Source organism: Molothrus ater, chromosome 1, assembly GCF_012460135.2.
Source record: "Molothrus ater isolate BHLD 08-10-18 breed brown headed cowbird chromosome 1, BPBGC_Mater_1.1, whole genome shotgun sequence".
Taxonomy (NCBI): domain Eukaryota; kingdom Metazoa; phylum Chordata; class Aves; order Passeriformes; family Icteridae; genus Molothrus; species Molothrus ater.
In genome coordinates, this window is record NC_050478.2 from 83,695,170 (window position 1) to 83,714,802 (window position 19,633).

The following is a 19,633-nucleotide window of genomic DNA, read 5'->3' on the forward strand; positions in this document are numbered from 1 at the left end:
TACCTACTGAAATAAACTCTTTGGTTTTTTTTGGGTGGGGTGGGATGAAGGTAGAGGAGGTTTTACTGTATGGAAAGTAAGATTTTGGGCAATTAAATGGTTCTTTTCAGCCTAATGAAGAATATTTTTTCAACAAAATCACCAGATTAGAAAAGAGGGAAATAATAGCAAAGATTTTTTTAAAACACAAAACATCATACAATCCTGTGGAGAGAAGAGGAATGAATACTGGCATGAAGTTGTCTGAATCTTGACCCTTTTCCTTAATGCTGAAGTTTGCTGTGTTCATATCACATCAAATTCACTAGCCTCTATGTTTTCACATGTTCTGTGGCTGTAGAAAATTTACCTAAATTCTTATTCTGGCTGCAAACAATTGTCACCTATGGATTACAATGTAAAGGATTTATCCTATAAAATCATAATAGTTTTCCCATCCATCTTTTTTTATATGACTGGTTTTTAATCATAATTTCTGGTTATAGTAATAGTCTCCAATTACTCAGCGATCCTAATCTTGCTGTCCTAGAAACACAACTATCACTCCTATAGCTTCCTTAAATTCTTCCTTCCATCCTTCCCTACCCTGATTTCTTTATCAGTGTTTGTACTCTGCTTTCCCATTGGCATTTCTTACCCCATAGAACAGCAAACCAAAAATTTGGATTCCGTACAACCCTAGGAATCTTCCTGCCAAGTGGAGAATGTTGCATTTTCTGTTCATTTGTATCCATTAAGTTGAGTTACTTACTTTCACAATTGTTTTGGACAAATTCCTATGAAGTGGATTCATTTTAAGTTTCATTCCAATTAGCCTGATTGTCAGAATGAAAGCTATAAACACAAAAATCTCAAAGCGACCTAGAAACAGACTTGTAATATTGTTTGCGTTCCCAGCTCCCTGGATGCTTTGTATTTGTTTTAGTGGTATTCACTGTTCATTGCTCCATGTGTTACAAACTCATCACACTGCCCACAAAATTATAGTTGAGGTCACAGCATTTGTTATTTAGTGATATTGTACCTGCTGTTTAGAAGTTAACTCCTTTCATGTGATTGTTTCTTTGCCACATTATTTGTTCTGTAACCAAACTGAGTGGCATCCTGTATTGTTTCTTTCAGCTGGTAATATTAAAATAGAGACTCAGAGTGATGAAGAGAATGGGCGTGCCTGTGAAATGAATGGGGAAGAATGTGCAGAGGATTTACGAATGCTTGATGCCACAGGAGAGAAAATGAATGGCTCACACAATGGCCCAGGCAGCAAGGCTTTGTCAGGAGTTGGAGGCATTCGACTTCCTAACGGAAAGCTAAAATGCGATATCTGTGGGATAATTTGCATCGGTCCCAATGTGCTCATGGTTCACAAACGAAGCCACACTGGTAAGGCCTGCCATAGTTTTTCCTATAGTTGACAAGAACTGGCCACATGTTAGTAACTAAGACTTATACTCTGTATCATGCACGTGTTGCCTCTTCTAAGGTAATGCAGCATGGGTGAGCCTTTGGAACTCAGTTATTTTGGTATATCTTTTTGGCCTGCACAGAAATTGAGATTTCTTCATGGAAGTCCATGTATTGGGCTAGAAATTGTGCTGTTTGTTTGATTTGAAACAACAACAACAAAAAAATTGAAAAATCCAACTTAAAAGAAAAGAAGTCTTGTTTAATTTCTAAGAAATTTCTAAGAACTGCTGAAGAAAAGCCCATTTGTAGCTAACTCTGAAATTAACCCAGTTGTTATGTTTCCAACAAAACAGAAAAGCTCGTTATGGATCAGTGATTATGAAAGTGATTGGAAAAATATTTATTAAGAGAACTGTATTGACAGACTTAGTCAAAAAAATACTTACACTTCATGTCCAGTGTTTCATTAAGTAAAAACAAGTTTTTTGCGTCCATAGGGATGGCTTTTCATTATACAGTGCTGCGAATATTCTTTTCTCAATTTTCTAATTCTGATTAGTCTCAAAGAGGGACAAAAATGAAACAAATTGAAAAAATAAAGAGTGAGACTCACCTTGCCTGATATAAGATATCTAAAAATTAGGCTTCCAATCTAAACTTTATTGTCATTCGTAGCTAAAAGAGAAGAACCAAACTGTACTGTTATTTCACAGAAGTCTCTTTGAAAATAAATTTGGGATTTGGCATTTTTACATGAATATTCCAATGAGAGGGAATTTTGAAATATTTTTAAGGTAAGAATCGATCTGTCTTATAGTTACATTTGACTGAAATAGTTGTGCCAATAAACACATAGATACTTTCTTCCTCCATATGTTCACAGTCTTGCTTAAATAACTTTCCCAGAATTACTAAGCAGTGAGATTAACAAAGTGCTTTCAGAGTTAAAATGGCGAAGATTGGTGAAAAGGCCCACAGTGTGTTCCATTGCCCTCAGTGTTACTGTCTGTCACAAGAACTGTGAGCCATGGAATTGTGCGATCTGTTAGTGTAACACGGGGTAGCCACGTTCATAAGCAATGCTGCTACATTGCCTGCTTCAAAGTACTCTTCAATTCTATGTGATAAATCCCTCTGTCAGGGAAGAACAGACAATTATTGGAAAAGCCACAACTAGTACTCATAAGAGAGGCTGTAGCCTACTTCCAAGATTTTAAAAGTACTGATTGATCTCCTTTTCTTTGCTTTGCTTTGCTTTGCTTCCTTTAAAAATGGATAAAATGAACATATAAAATGACTTGTACATGAGGCCTTTTAAACAGACCCATGGGCTGAAGAGGTTGCTGTAATGGTTGCAACAATATGCTGCAACTTGAAATGCACTTAGAGGTAGAAGTTTTTGTGCTTGCTTAAGCAGACTGCTCTTTTGTTAAAAAAACCCCACTGTTGCTGGATCAGAGGAGCTGTTTCAGATCCCTAAGGGTCCATGGCAGTGTTCACACCAGGGCTAAATGGCCTGTGTGAGAACACACCTGACTTTAGGGAGGTTGTGGGCACAGCTGCCTTTGATTCTCATGAGCTCCTTGGTACCCAGCCTGCTGTCTCTGAGCATGAGCTGGGCTGCCTGGTCCCTGTGACAATATCCCCAGGGGCCACCTCACTGAGTGCCGGGTCATTTCCCCAGACCTTCAGCTCCCTGAACTTCTTGCCTGTCAGAGGGACCCATTTGCCTGCCAAGGGTGCTTGGGGTGCTACCACACAAAGATTGTCACTTGAAGATTTCTTCACCCTTTGCAGAGCTCTTCCCTTGCCAACTAGACCCTCTTTTTAATAAGGGAACATAGTTCAAGCCTACAGTGGAAGCACCCCACAAGAGGCACTTTGTTCAGGACAGCCCTCTTTTACACTTGATAAAACTAAAGGGTATGAAATTTTGTCCCTGGGTCCTTCCATGCAAAGAATGCCTTTGCTTTCCCTCCTGCCTCATCCTCAGCTCCTCTCCTGAGCAGCCTCTTTGAATGAGCTCAGGTGGTTTTTCAGGGGCTGGCAAAGGAGTGGAAGTTCAGAGCTGGTAGTTTAAATTAAAGGGACGTCATGGGGAAACAGTGGTGACTGCTTTTCCTTTCAGCTGCGCTGTGAAAATTAAAGTCGAAATGGGATATACTATTACAGACATTTAACTGACTATGCCAGAGCCCATTTCAATACATGCCTGGTGAAGGAATAAGCCTCACAAATGAATTACTTTGCTGCTAATTCATGTAAAACCTGCATATGCAGTAAGGTTTTCTTAAATAAATATTTGATAAGTGAACAAAACTCTAGCACACTAAAGTGCCAAAATAAAATGCCTGACCTGATAAAAGATGTAATTGTTTTTAATGAATACACCTGCCAAGTGCAGATATGCAGAGCAGCACCTGATATTTCTGCCCTCTCCTGTCTGCAGGCAGCTGTACAGCACTGACTGCTCCCTAGCACCTTACCTGTTGCTTAGATCTGCAGAGCAAACCCCAAGTCACGGAAGCCCAAGTCTTCTCCCTCCCCTTTCAGCACATTCAATTTCTCCAGCTTGGCACTGCCTTGTTTGGTGTTTAAGAAAAAGGAGATCTTGAAAGGAGAAAGAAATTCCTGCTCCCTGATACTTAAACCTCAGGGTATATTCAGGCTTCTCTTGCTCACTGTGCATATATCTGCATATTCATACATATCTGTGTATACATGTGCATAGGTGAATATATTGACTCCTTATGTGTACACTAAGTTAAATCACCAGTTAGTTCACTCACTTCTTGTTACTCAGTTCTGAATGCCTCAAATTTATTTAGAAAGAGAGCTCTGCTTGTTAGAGGTCTCTGAGTGTTAGGTGATCTTGTCATTGTTTAAGAAATTAGAAATATTTTAATAAGGATTTTAAGTATTCTTCACTGAGTACGTGGTCCAGGGCCCACTAAGCTCCTACTAAGGCTTGCAAATCGCTGCAACGGTGATAATGGTTGATTGAATTCAGGGTCCCACTGCAGTTTTTGTTCCTGGCCCTATATTGGTCACGGCTACATGCCAAGGACAGGTACGTACTGTTCAGACCTGGAGAAAATAATACACTGTTTAGACTGTTTAGAAAAAGAGTCACTGTGTATTTTTTATTTCCATCCTGTTCCATCCTCATTTCTGGACGCATCACCACACCCAGAAACCTTCCATCAGTGGCTGTCAGCACCCTGGCAGGTCTGGGAGTTTTGCTGACCTCAATAAAGGAGGCATTTCCTCATCCCAGTAGTTGCATCATGGACAGCTAAGGGCCAGCAAGGCTACACATAGCTTCAGGGTCTTTTGGTGATAATGTTGTTCTCCTTCTACAGGAACATAAGTTCAGGCTTCCTTACATCTGATTCCACTCTAAGTTCTGTAGAAGTATTTGGTGTGCAGCAGTCTTGTTTCAAATGCTCCATCTATCTTCTCCACCTAGTGCAGACTTCACTCTGCGACTGGGAGGGCTGTAGGCTAGAGATACATTGCATTCTTACTTGCTTTACATTTCATTCCTGGAGTACTTTTATGATTCTTGTTTTGTCTTCTTACAGTCCTCTGAGTAAAAATAACAGAAATGAATGCTAGAAAAGCTACTTAGTAAGAATTAACTACTTCTTCTGAATGTGCCCCCCTTGCTGAGCTGACTTCTTCCGTTTACTGTTTCAGTCCATGTCTGAAAAATACTTTCTGCACTGAGTAACTGCCCCAAAGGTTAAGAGGTTAAGTAGAGAGACACCTGTTTTCTTTTCTCCCTAACCATACCGTGCATGGCTTATGAAGTACATTTCAAAGTCCTGTAAGGCTTATGCTGGCATTTTTGTGCGCCACCCCAGCTGAACCAGATGTGGGTATAGTTTAGATGAACAGAGCTACTTGACAGACAAATAAAGTGAGCTCATTTGGCTTGACAGGCACTATGCTGCTGTGCTTGAAACTGATCAATGAAATGTCTTGCCATAGAGGGGATTCATTTGGCTCTTTGCTGAATGCTAAAGCTGCCAGCCCTAGTGGCAGAGTTTTCATGTTTTTGGGTTGGGACAGTGCTGCTGTCTAATTGATCTTCAGCTGTTTTGGTGCATTACCCTCAAGTCAAAAATGATCATGCTGCACGTATATGCACATGTATATGCACATAAAAAGTCATCCTAGGTGTGCAAAATGATACATGATATTTGAGTGAGAGAGAAGGAAGAAATTGTTTTTGTTTTTCTTTCTTTTAGTATTTTAACTTCAGCACTGAAGTCTTAAATACGATGTTATTGTTGCACAAAAAAAAAATATAACTAAGAACTGGTCATCTTTGGGCTGCTTCTAATGTTGATGCACTATAATTACTACAACAGATTGAACTGACACCTAAGAGAAAGAAAATTCAGCAAATGTCTTTTAAAGGCTAGTTTGACTTAGTTGAGGACTGTACAGAAACAGGCATGCAGAAGCAGTTTTTGCTGATAGAATGCTCTTATGTATAATTTTTCTGTTATTCCTATCTAGTACAACTGTAAACATATTTTATTTCCCATTGATTTCAGAAAAGGTCTCATCCATCTTAAATTAAAAAAAATACAAGAAAAAAACAAAAAAAACCCAAACTAATAAAATACATTGATTTTAAACAACACTAAAAGGCAAACAACAGCCATATTCATTTTTGCAAAGGCTTTGATTCACTTCCTTGATAACAAACACCAGTTTAGACAAATCAAGGCTGCATCTTTTCAAGTTTTTCCACATCTATCCAAAGTGTAAGCCATCAGAGCCTGTTTGTGCAGCTTCTCTGCTCATACCTTACCTATAGAAGGGTTGGGACTTAGACATGGAAGTACAGGGCTTCCTTTGCACTGTCTTAACTTCTGTGATTTTACTCTCTAGCTTTCTCTCTTTTCTCTGTCTCTTTCCTGATTTGGCTGCTTAGGGACAGACAGGTAATGGAGAAGAAATTGAAAGGGAAAATACAGGGAAAATGTAAATGAAAAGAAGTTATTATAACTGTTATAATGAAGTGCCTTTCATTTAAATATAAGAATGTAACGCTGAAATGAACTTGTGATCCTGAAATGCATTTTTAATGAGTTTCCTTTTTATTTTGCTGCTTCAGTGGCATATTTTAAAGACCCTTTGAAAAAAGCCACATTAAAAACCCCACCAAATGCCACAACATGCAAAATTGGATATTGGTTTATTCCAAAACTGCTGATCAGGAAGAGTGGCTCTTCAACACAAAATGTTGCAGTCACTTTATTTAAATGAGTTTGAATTTGCATTGTGATGTGCCATTCTGATTTAGAAAAAAAAAATTAGATTTTCAGATCAAATTGACCCAGCCAGTGAAGCATTAAGAAACTGGCAGGTTTAGTCTGAAAGCCTCATGTTATATCAAACCTGCAGCCGGTGGAAGTCACAGAGCAGCAGTGAGAAAACAACTTTCTCCCTGAAATCTTTCTCTTGTTACCGCGTAAGATTTTTTTGTTCTCACATATTTTCTCCTTCTTCCCATAGGAGAACGGCCTTTCCAGTGCAATCAGTGTGGAGCCTCCTTCACCCAGAAGGGCAACCTCCTGCGCCACATAAAGCTGCACTCAGGTGAAAAGCCCTTCAAGTGTCACCTGTGTAACTATGCTTGCCGCCGCAGGGATGCCCTCACGGGACACCTGAGGACTCACTCAGGTAAGCGAAGGTTTGGGCATAACCAGGGCTGCTTATCACCATACCCACAGAGATCCTGAGAGCCACCAACCCTGAGAGCTCTTCTCTCCCTGAGTAGCCCCATCTTGGGGTTAACTGAGCTGTGAGCTGGCCACAGTGTGTTAGCAGCAAAGAAATGACTAAACACATGTCACACTCACGACCCTTCACAAGAAGAACTGGGTTTTTTCCCATAATTCTTGGCTGATTCAAAGTTTCTGTATTAGAGTTTCATCTTACGAGCCCTGTGTGAGTAATCCATTTCATAGAAGTAAGAACATGACTTAAGTTGATGAATGTTTTAGGGTTAGAGATAATATAAAGTTGAAACACAGTCTTGTATTCATCTTCAGCCTGAGGAGTGAATACTGCCTACAGCATTTAGCAGGACTTATTTGTTGCACGTTGTTATTACAAGTACTTTGAAAGAGCGAGTGGGGACAAAGCAGAGAGTGGGAGAAAGAAAGATAATTATCTTCCACAGAAGAGGATGCTCATGGAGTTTTTCAGCATCTGTCTCAACAGTTATATGGAGATATGAATAAATAGTTTTGAATAGCTGCACTTTCCCATTACCATGAACCTCTCATTGTTTGACAGAAGCCACAGTCACAGACCTTCTGTGAAGTAAAACCAATTTAGCACATTTAAAGTGCCTTTAAAAGCAGAGTGCCGTCTCATCTAGTTCCCCAAGCTAAGCTGCAAATGCAAATTGCTATTTGGTGGGAGACCTCCAATACACTTTGCTGGAATTGACACTGGTAATGTTACTTGTGAAAGTTGGTTTTGGGTTCTGAGTGGCAGAAGGGGAGCTCTCAAAGTGATATTTTTGTGCTCCAAAAAAATTAGGGAAATTCTTCTCTAGCACATGTATTGAATAATAACATCCTTAGATTTCCAAAATAATTTCTCTTTGTCCTGTTTTTTCCCAGCCTGATTCAGGAAGGCACATATTTTAAATAGCATTTTGCCTCCCTCTCCTTGTTGTTATTGATTTTCATGGACCCACAATTTGAAACATAGTTTTCATGTACGCCTATATATGAAATCTCACCTAGACACTCTTGGTAAACCCTGAGGATTCTGTGGTTGAAGAGACAATGCCTAAATTATAGATAATGATTAGTTCCTGCAGTTGGCAAATTGGCACCAACATTATAAAACAAGTTGGATGTCTAAATCTGATTTTCCCCTAAGAACCTGTAAATAAAATTCAGAAATTAAACTGTGTAACTATCTAAAATTGTGAAATCACATATGAAGTGACAGTCTTATCATGTTAAGACAGAAAATTCAAGTCCAGAAGTACACAGAAAAGTATTGTTGGCGAAAAATTCCTCGAACCAGCTTGATCTGGATAGATGTAATACAGAAAATAAATTGTCATGCCATTTATCTTGAATTTCCAGAAGCAGAAAACACACAAAATCCAAGATTGTCTTAAAAGAGTTGAGCTGGTTCTATTCACACCAGAACTGACCTCCAGCCAAACAAGTCCCTACCTATACCACCAGTTTGTCCACTGGCAGTCTCTGTGTGACTGGACGCTACAGAAACCACTCCCAGACCTCAGAAGGTGTCTCAGTTCCTAACCTGTGTAGATACTGTTTTTAAAGATTTAATGTCACAGTCTTTATCTGATCTGAATCATCTAAAATCAGTTTGTAGCACCCATGGAATTGGCCTGTTAATGTAAAGATATACAATCAGTTTTCCATTAGTTGTTTTTCACTTAGATTTAACGAAATCTTCCTCACCACAGCATGGCTTTATTTTTGGGGTAGGCTTCTTATCTCTTGTCCTTACCATATGCTGTTGAATGCCTCATCTGAATCTCATAATGAATTGTGTTTTCTCCAGTTGGCAAACCCCATAAGTGTGGATACTGTGGTCGCAGTTACAAGCAGCGCAGCTCTTTGGAAGAACATAAAGAACGCTGCCATAACTACCTTCAAACCATGAATCTCTCAAGCAGCATCTATCCAGGTAATAAAAGTGTCTATTTGGGCAATACTGCTGTCCTGTCATAAATGCAGAGAAAGGAGTGCAAAAGAATCAGTAGTAACATTTGTGGCAACTTTTGCTTTGGAGAGTCACACACATCTCCCACATGTGTGATATTGGGTCTGGATTTATTCTTTATTTGATAAATATTTGGCTGTTTTTTCACCTTTTTTTTAGCTCCAATAAAATGCCAAGGTACAATTCAAACATGTAGCAAAACACTTGCAAGGCCTGGAAAACAACAGTTTGTCATGTCGAGAAAATATGGCTACATCACCTCACCGCCTTCTCTTGGAAGCCTATATTGCAATACATTTATGGATGTATTTTTAATAAAGACCTAATTTCAGTATTCTAGTTGATGCTGCAGAGTTTTCTGCACTGCACATCTCCTCCCCTTCCCAGCCATGGCTTAAAGGGCTTCTTTGACCACTGGGACCAGCTCATCTAACAAGGATGAAATATCTGGCTTTGATCTCACTCTGCCAAGCAAGAGAGCATGAAGCCAGAGATATTTAATTTAGGCAGTTTGACTTGAGACAGTCCAGAATAGCTAATAATTTGTTGACAGCCTTCTTCCCAAGCTTCTCTTTGAAAGAAAACTCAGGGGAGGTAAGGACTTGTGTTGAGACTAGTGTAATGATGAAGGTAAAGTCCATTTCTTGGAGAATATAAAAAAACTATACCCAGAAAGAGAGCAAGCAGATATTGGGGCTTGGATTATATTTTTTAACAAAGATCCAGAAGATCTGTAAGGGATTCATCACAGTAATTAGCCATAAAAAGTCCTCTTGCTTGTGCAGTTTTAGATGGAGAAGATCCAGTTTCTATGGTGGAGTTTAAATCCAGCCAGTAAGTTCCATTTCCTGAATACCTTTTTAATCCTGTCAGTATATGTTATTTAATTTGTCAAATGTCAAAAAATGAAAATTTCTCTCTGCCCTCTTTGCAATGATGCTTCATTTAATATTTTATATTTGTACAGAACCTGAATATGTTTTTACATGCTATCAAATATTGTAAAGTATATGCACATAATGATAGCAGTGAATACAACTGAGATGCTTCTGCAGGCAGCATGTTAGAGCAGTTCCCCTTCTAATTCTATTGAGGGGCTGCAGAATATATGAATAGAAAACCTCAATGTAATAATACACAGTAAGGAGAAATACTTATTTCTCGAAGAGATGACAGGATTTAGAAGCAAATATCTGGTTTGGGATTTCAGTCTTCAGTGTCTAGCACGTGAATTTAAGTGCCTGCACACTGAATTTGAAAATCTGTGTGAATGAGTAGCTGAACTACTACAAAAGTCTTAGTAAGATGAAAGTGATGTCAGGAATCCTAAACATTAATAAGAAATGAAACAGTTTCAGAGACTGACCCTTGTTTATATCAAATCCTGAAAGGAGAGCTTGCACCAGCTTACAACTAAATATCTAATAACTCCGTGAGATGAAAACTTGAGGAATTAGTTAATGCTTTAGAAGAATCACTTCTTCTTGTATATACATTTATAGATGTATATTTTCTTGTATATTCTTCTTGTATTCTTCCATATTCCATATTTGACATTATAGGACTGCTTTTGCAAATTACAAAAAAAATTAAATTAACTAAAGAGTTTAAATCTCATATTCAGCCAAAGACTTCACTCTCAAAGAAATGTAGTCCTCAGTTAAAAAAATCAATTCTATACAGTTCTAAAAAAATGAAACTTTCCTGCATTTTTCCTAGTATTTTGCATGATGAAAATGTAGAAAAAACAGTTGAGAATGAGTGGATGCCTTGTGAATTTTACTGTATTCTATGATATAGCTAGAAAAGCAAGCAGCTATAGTATCACTGTTTTTAAAGTATTTCAAGGTGTGATGTGGATCTGTTATTATGCAGATCCCTTTTTTCCCCTATTCTCTAAAAACGAAATTCAAAAAATTTGTATAAAAATATCTGCTAGTCCATCTGATTTGACATTCTGCCATAGCAAGATTGCCTTTTACAGAATTTTTAAAATAGTTTAGGCAGCACACATAGAAAAATTGTCAGTGGAAAGAACCTAAACTTGTAGAAGTTTTCCATCAGCTTGGAAATCTAAAAAATGTAATTGAGAAAGAACTTAAATAAGGGAAAGATAGAGTAAAAGGGAGTAAGAAGTGGAGCAAGAGATTGTACTTACATTTTTAACTTTTACATAAAATTGTAACCTGATGAATTTAATTGAAAAATTCTTATTTTAGAGGACTATAATATCACTGTCCATGGGAAGTTCTTCTCTTAGAGATATTACCTGTAGTTTTGCATTTGAGTTGAGTGGAAGTGTGCTGAAGTCTTACCAGGCTTAATTAAAACAGTAGGAAAAGTAGTTTATGAAGTTTTTAAAGGGTCAATTACAGTTCTTCAGTCACTGTGAATTTTTTGTTTGAAAAGATAACATGATTTTTTTTCACTTTACAGACACCAGATTATAGAGAAATAGTTATTCATTTGATTGCAGATTTCAGAGGGTTTCAGTTACAAGTACTGGGGATTAGTACATGATTCAATTTGCCCTCTTTTTTAAGAAGTTTTAGAAGTTTGAAAGTTTACCTGTTAAATACATGACTCACCCTCTCTTGAACTGATTAGAAATGTTATTATAACCTAAACAGATATTTCTTGATAATTTCAACTTTTAACTAAATATTCAGTCTTTTGTGTCCCTGTTGAATGGCTGCCTTAAAAGATTCTCTGTAAGTCTCTTCCTGAGATGGTACCTGGAAGCCTTGGTCAGCACAAGATACTGGTGTGTGCTTGTTCAATGATGGCTATGTACCAGAAACATCCTTTAGTTTTCTGCACCTTCACGACTAAATTCTTCTAATTTCCTGCATTGGTCACAATCTTTAGTGGCTTATGGGGCTGGAACATAATTCCATGAAACTCCGTATAACTGTCATTGGCACTGGCATTTTCATTGTCACTGTCACTGCAGTGTGTGCTGCTGCAGCAGGGACTCAAGAAACAGTTGTGTACTCCTCAGTTTGGTTGCAGGGTACTGTTGAACAGGAAACTTCACCTGTTCCTCACAGGTATCCATCAGAGCTGATTTCATATATTTCAGGTCTAACAAAATTTTCACAATCATCCTTTTATATGGATGATAAGCTGTGGTATATTCTCAGAATATCATTGGATCACAACGATGCATTCTCAGCTGTTGAGAAACAGCCAGGTACCAGAGTAATGGGTCCTGTGAACCAGTTAATCCAGTGATAAAACAAATTCTCAGCAAGCACAGAAGGAAAAATATAGCAGAGCAGGGCACTTAACTGAAATAACTTGAAGAATCAAAGTGTAAAAATAATCTTTTGCATTTTCCTTTATTAGCAACCCAAAAGTTCAGGAAAAATGTCCATATCTTAGTAGCAGATAAAAGTAAAATTAACCCCTTTTTCTCCCCTGACAAACAAACCAAAAAGACCCCAAACCCCACAAACAGAAAGCCTACAGCAAAACAGTTGTGTTGTGATCTCAGTCCATTCGCCTTTCTCTTAGGTGCTGGAAGTCAGAAATACCTGTTTCACAGTCATTGTTTTGACAGTGCATTTTCATACATCCCTTTTGTTTCTGCAGGAAAGTACTGAAGTAAAATATACTGAAAATGAAATAGTCTCCTTTTCCTAAAGCCTCACATTAAGCTCCTAATTCTACAGAGTCTCAGCAGCAGCAGGAGGTTGGGAAACAGGTTTGAGTATTGGAAATTAGCGTTCCACTGAAGGTGTGATTTTATCAATTATAATTGTTAAAGTCTAAAATAGCATCAAGGAAGTACTGAAATATTTGCTATGGGATAAAAAGGGATGGAAACAAGGGTTGGTGTAGCTTGCAAATAGATCTTCCACTGTTGGATTTGAGAAGTTTATCAATTTTTCCTGCTGAGGAAGCAATTATCATACACTGGGAGAGGTGCAGAAGGACATTGCAGGGGGTTTCAGTGGGAGAGTGGAAAGATGAACTGCTTTGTGTCCAGGATAAAGTTAGGACCTCATTTATTCACAGAAATGCAGAGTGGCTGCAGAACAAAGGGTGGAGTGATTATGTGACATCCAGGCAGAAACCTTGCAGTTCCTATCTCATTTTTGTGTCCTAAATGAGGAAAACATGAGCATGTACATAGATTAACCAGCGTGAGGGAATTTGTTACCGAGAGTCAGAATTGTCCTGTGTCTCATATGCTGAGCTCCTTCATCCAGCTGCTTGGGAGCCAAAAGACATTGACTGACAAATGATAACCTAAGACAACAGTTCCATTAAAATGGAACCTGCCTAACCCTTCTGATGTCATTTGATTTCAGTCATAAAAGACGAAAGTAACCAGAGTGAAATGGCTGAAGACCTGTGCAAGATAGGGTCAGAAAGAGCCCTCGTGCTGGATAGACTAGCAAGTAACGTCGCCAAACGTAAGAGCTCTATGCCTCAGAAATTTGTTGGTAAGAGTTAAACGTTTGCTGTCTCCTAAAAATAAAATAAAACAAAGCCCCCTAAAAAATCACAGCATTTTTACTTTTACTTTGTAATTTTACTTGTTTTGCTAAATTAGCAAGATGTATCTCTATAGAAGCAGATACAGAGATGTGTTGGAGGAAAAAAAATCAACTAAACATCTCCAGCATAAATTTCTGCATGTTTAATTTTTCACATTTGGAGATCAATTTTAAACCTATTTCCTGTGTTTCTAAAAGCTTACAGACCAGATCATTATGAAATCTGAACAGGTTCTTGAAGTTGCCTTAAGAACCTGAAGACAGGAATAGCAGTTTCCCGTTGGGATAGCATTGATCACACTTTCAGAGTTATTTTATTGAAATCTTGAATGACATTCAGATCTGGGCATATTGCTGTTTCCAAAAGCATTTGTGAATAGTTGAACGTAGGCTGGGTAATATTCTTCACCCTTTGATAAACTCTGTTTATTTTTACAGCCCAAATTCATATGTCTGAAAACAGCACCTAAATGAAATGTGAACTTTGTGTACATTCTATGAAAGATGCAAAAACTTCATGCCCATTTGCACATAGCAGTTCTTGTCTTAACAATGAAAAAATTGACATTAAGCCTATAAAAACGAAGGCTACACATATTGTTCTGTTTAGTAGGCCTGTGCTAAGTAGGGATTACAGCAGTTTTGTGAGATCCACATACAATATTTTGTCAGCTATGCAAGGTTATTCTTCAATAAATTAAAACATGGGAGATCAGAGGACAGCATATACTCATATCTAGTTAGGTTCTTTTTTAATTCTCTGTACGTTTAAAAAATATTATTCTATAGGAAACAATCAGATTAAAGTCTCTGAAACAAAATGCACATTAAGAAGGTCTTCAGTCAAAAGTCAAGGGAAAAAAATAATCAGTTTATGGGACAGAAAATGCAAATATACTTTCTTCAACAAGGACACAGGGGTGAAAGGAAAATTAGTATTTCCTAGACATAGAAAGGGGAGTTTCAGCTATGTCAGGAGGTGCAACAAAAGGTTTTAAAATAAATTCCAAGACTTTTTTTCAAGTCCAAATGCAACAATTCTAGGAGGATGTCAAGGATAAGAAATGCTTATGCTTAACAAAGGGGCAAAAGTTGTAGTAGAGATAGATACCAAAAATATATCAACTATAATATATATGTAAGTCTAACCAGACTAGTTTAGACACTCTAGTAACTGTTTGCATGAGACCAGATACTAATTCTATGAAAGCTCCAGGAAGATTAAAAGTGCTTAAATTTAAAAGGTACTAGCAAATATACTATAGGTAATGTATTCTTGGGTGTGGACTGGCTATTTAATTCTTTTTTTCTCTGTTCACCCTGAAAAACAATAAAGTCAGCCAGTTTAACTATGAGTTTTAGGAGGGCAGACTTTCCTGTCAGTTTTTCAGGGTGCAGTGTTGGAAGACAACCTACTGACAGCAGATATTTATGGAAATTTGCTAGGCTTCAAAAGGAAAAATTTTTCTAACAAGAAAAAAAAATGCTCACAAATCGTTTCCTTTCCAATCATCATCTACTGCTTCATACAATAGAAAAATTCCTGATTAACACAAGGCTGGGCTGGCTGCTGAGGAGAGCTTTTGGGTTCTTCATTGCTCCTGTAAATTATCATGTCCCAATACCTGTGCTGAGTCTCAGGGAGAAGGAGAAAATGGCATCCTTCACATAAGGGAAGGAGTGTCTTCTGCTTCAGTAGTTTTTCTCAAGACTAAATTAATTACCTTTCAAAAATTAGCTTGTTCAACAAATCCAGCCAGTTACCTGTAACATTCTCTCTGTATTCCGAACTGGAATAGTTCCCAAACCCAAAAGAACTTGGCCATCCAAACCTGAGAGTGAGAACTCCACAAAAATTTGATATATGGTTATAATGTTTAAAAGAACAGGCAGCCAAGAAAGGGATTAATAAGCACTAAGAGAAAAGGTGCCCACATGCAGTGAGTGCATTTTTACTGTTAAAGTACCTGCTGCAGAATCCTGAGCAATGCAAACCTTGAAGTGCATCAAGCCATTAGCAGTTTAATTTACTTATGCTCTAATAACCACAGAAATGAGCTATTATTTTTAATGAGTGCAAGTATTACTGCATTGCCTAGATATAGAAATGGTGCCTGCCTTCCTTAACTTTGTGTGTGTTTCAGACACTTTGCTTGGAAACAAATTTTTCTTATGAACACTTGATTCTCTCAGCACAACTACCAACTAGTTATGCTACATAAAGCAAATACTACCCAAGAAACAGATATTAAAATCTTGCTTTCTGGATGCCCAAAATTTTGTTTATAATGAGGACCAGTCCCATTTTTCAGTGGTGTGCAGTGCCCATGGAATAGGAATGATTTTGGCTTCATTTTTTCCTCCTTGAATAAAGTGCAAACGTTCATGTTAGGAGAGTTTTCCTGTATTTAATTTGAGACTCTTTTACAATGCCTATTTTGAATCTTAGGCAACTCTGCCTGAAAAGTATAGCATTATAGAGGATAAATCTGGAATAAAAATAAAATGAACCCCAAATTGGCAGAATGATTGGGAAAGAAAACAAGAGGAACTGGAAGCTTGTGTAGCATAGCAGCTAGAAGGTGTCTGTACCCTACATCCCCTATAGGAACTTATGCAATGCCCAGGGTATTTCTTTCTCTGCTTGCAGAGCGTGGAACTGGTATGAAACCATATCTTGTGGGAAATGTAGCCCACAGGACTTCCTACACTTTAGCCCCCATCATTGCAAAAGTGTTGTGCTAGAAGGTTTTTGGTCTCTTCACTGACTTTGAATGGTCAATCTGAGTAGAAACTGGGTGGAAAATTGTTGATAAATTAATGTGCAGATCTTCTGGTAAAATTTCCATGCTTCTGTTAGCATTTCTTTTGACAAATTAGGACTTTCCAAGACCTACCAGTAAATTTCAGGTTCATCAGGAAATGGTGACAGCACTTCACAGAGATGTTTGTGGCTTTTAGTGTTTCCCAAGATCTGAAGAGCTAGAAAATCCATTCAGACTATCAACAATATGTTATTGGTAGACCATAGGAGCTTGTGAAAATCTGTTACCTCTTTACATTTGCATGAATTTATTAAGGGCCTGGTAATAACTGATGGTTTACACTGTTAGAGAAGACTGCTCAAGTTCATAAAATCAATATCTGTGCATTTAAATAGTTTTTCCCACTCCTAACTTTTTTCTTCTATATTTTGCTATCTGTACAGTAATTTGGGGGAAATTGTAGCGAACCTCAATGTTCAATACTGGGGTATCCAGCTAAATATACTATCAAGACATGCTATTAGTGCAGTCTGATTTAAAAAAAAATATAGATAGATTTACCCCTTACTTAAGGCATCCCATCAGAATTAATACACTAACAAGTAATCTTGCTACAGCTAAGGCTTTCTACCTTGTAGGAAAAATATGCCCCAACTACAAATGTGCTCAAATTTTTTCCATGATTCTTGGTTCCTCCTGTATACAACAACTTTTTGACACAAAATATTTAGGGACATGGGTAGCTTCTGGTAATATGTCTAACATGGCTTATGGTAGGTGTGTGGGGATAGTGGCAATATGAAAAATAAAGTTTTTATTGATTTTTCTCCAAAATTACATATATATGATCACATTCCTGGTATGGGTTATTTCTAAGAAACTGAAGGTCTGAAACTAAACCATACAATTTCCAGTCTAAGACTGTAATACTTTAGGTAAAAATATTGATAATGTGCATCATGCTCTGAAGCATCGGGCCAAGCTTGCTGTGGCTGTGAGGGCACACTGGCTTCAGCAGCCACAAAGGCAGTGAGCGCCTCTGCTCACTGTAGAGGCAGATGAGGGACACCAGTAAGAAAGGAGAAAGATATGACAAAGCACTAGATCTGTAGCTCCCAGGAGTCCCCGCATAATTATTTTCAGAATTTCTTTCATCCATTTGCTTCTCCAAAACCCTCAAATTATTTTGCATGCTGAAAAAGACCACCAACCCACCACTTTTCTGAGCAGCTGTATTAGAAAACCCTGAATACCTTAGGTGGATTTCAGAGGTGGATTCGGTCAGCTGTCCTCTTCCCTGTTTTATTAATCCATGATGTTCTTTTCCTTAATCATGTAGAAATCAGCCCTCTAACTCCTCGCTGTTTTCCACTGCAGGTGACAAATGCTTGCCCTGATCTTCCATACGATGCCAGCATCAACTACGAGAAGGAGAACGAGCTCATGCAGACACACGTGATCGACCAGGCCATCAACAACGCCATCAGTTACCTGGGGGCAGAGTCCCTGCGCCCCCTCGTCCAGACACCGCCGGGCAGCTCTGAGGGAGTGCCCGTCATCAGCCCCATGTATCAGCTCCACAAACCTCTTGGGGACAATCAGATTCGCTCCAACCTCCCTCAGGACAGCGCAGTGGAAAACTTGTTGCTGCTTTCCAAAGCCAAGTCTGTCTCCTCCGAACGAGATGTCTCTCCCAGCAACAGCTGCCAAGACTCAACAGATACAGAGAGCAATAATGAGGAGCGCAGTGGTTTGATCTACCTGACAAACCACATAGGTGCCCATGCAAGAAATGGCATCTCTATAAAAGAAGAAAACAGGCAATACGATGTCTTGAGAGCAGGCACTGACAATTCCCAGGATGCTTTCAAAGTGATCAGCAGCAATGGGGAGCAAGTAAGGGTTTACAAGTGTGAACACTGTCGGGTCCTTTTCTTGGATCACGTGATGTATACGATCCATATGGGCTGCCACGGGTTCCGCGATCCTTTTGAATGCAACATGTGTGGCTACCACAGCCAGGACAGGTACGAATTCTCTTCCCACATAACTCGAGGGGAGCACCGTTTCCACATGGGTTAAAACACTGGCACAGATCAAGCCTCAACAGCTGCGTTACTGGAGCTGCACGAGCCATGACAGCAACAAAGCAAAAGTCAGCTGGACAGTAAAAGTCACAAGAGAATCATAAGTTCAGCAATGTTCTCCCACAAGAACAGGGATTTCATTTTGGTAGCATGCCTTGCAACTCAGTTTTCTAAAATGAGTTTTTACTGAAAATGTTTGATCACCAAAAACCTTTAGTAATGTAAGTAGTTTTTGTAGTCACATAGTTAAAAGCCCTTCCCCGAACTGATGCTTCCTGCAAGCCCCCCTTGCCAGAACTCTTAACCACATGCAGAGTGCTCCACACAATGAGGACACAACAGGCAGCAGCAGCCAGGCTTTCTCTCCTAGCGCACTGAGCGCAGGGCTCTTCTACCAGATGTGTGATTTTTTTTGATTTCCAGTATTATTTGACTACTTTGAGAAGATTGAACTCAACTAAATATGGATGGACCCATTTCAGATGATTTCATCAACAGCTGGGGTGGGATGGAACCCCCTCAGCCAGAATGTTCTGAGCTGCTTTGGTGGTAAGAAGAAGAACATTTCCACCTGCAAGGGTGCTACTGGTATTGATAGTGCCTTGTGTAGTGACACAACATGCCTTGTTTGTGTCACTAGGCAGGCGAGCAGGAATGCAAAAGATAGAAGAAACACCCTTGTAATATACTCTGTGAAGGATGAATTGCATTTAATGTATAGAAAAAGGGTATTGTTGGCTCTTCTTTGAATAAATATTTTCTCTTCCTATCTAATAAACCCCCACTTTTTGTTAAGCAACCCCTTCTTACTCTTCATATAAAAGTTACAATGTATTTAATTTTTCTTTCTCTTTAAAGTTTTAGTTATTTAGAAGAGTATGATGTACAGTTGAGAAAGTAGATAGGTATTTGTATGGGGAGTCTCCTTAAGCACATTTTTCATCTTTTTAAACTGTCTGGAAAATATCCAAATGTCCCTCTCTTAGATATAAAAAAATCCCATTTTGCTGGCACAGAAGATGTCCTCTTGTAAATTTTGTGGCTCTACTCATAAGTGTTGCACTTGATTATTTTTAAAGCACTGAGATGAATTAAACCAGCCAGTCAAAATTTGCAGCCGTCTTCTTTT

General features: G+C 38.5%; 1 protein-coding gene across 1 annotated transcript in view; it reads left to right on the plus strand.

The window, feature by feature from the left end:
• IKZF1 (IKAROS family zinc finger 1) overlaps positions 1 to 19,302 on the plus strand; it is a 64,932-nt gene extending 45,630 nt beyond the window's left edge. The window contains 6 exon segments of the mRNA XM_036406343.2: positions 1,123 to 1,383; positions 6,940 to 7,107; positions 8,986 to 9,111; positions 13,464 to 13,598; positions 17,795 to 17,808; positions 17,810 to 19,302. Of these exon segments, the coding sequence (XP_036262236.1) occupies positions 1,123 to 1,383; positions 6,940 to 7,107; positions 8,986 to 9,111; positions 13,464 to 13,598; positions 17,795 to 17,808; positions 17,810 to 18,499 (1,394 nt within the window). The 3' untranslated portion in view covers positions 18,500 to 19,302.
• The last annotated feature ends 331 nt before the right edge of the window (positions 19,303 to 19,633 follow it).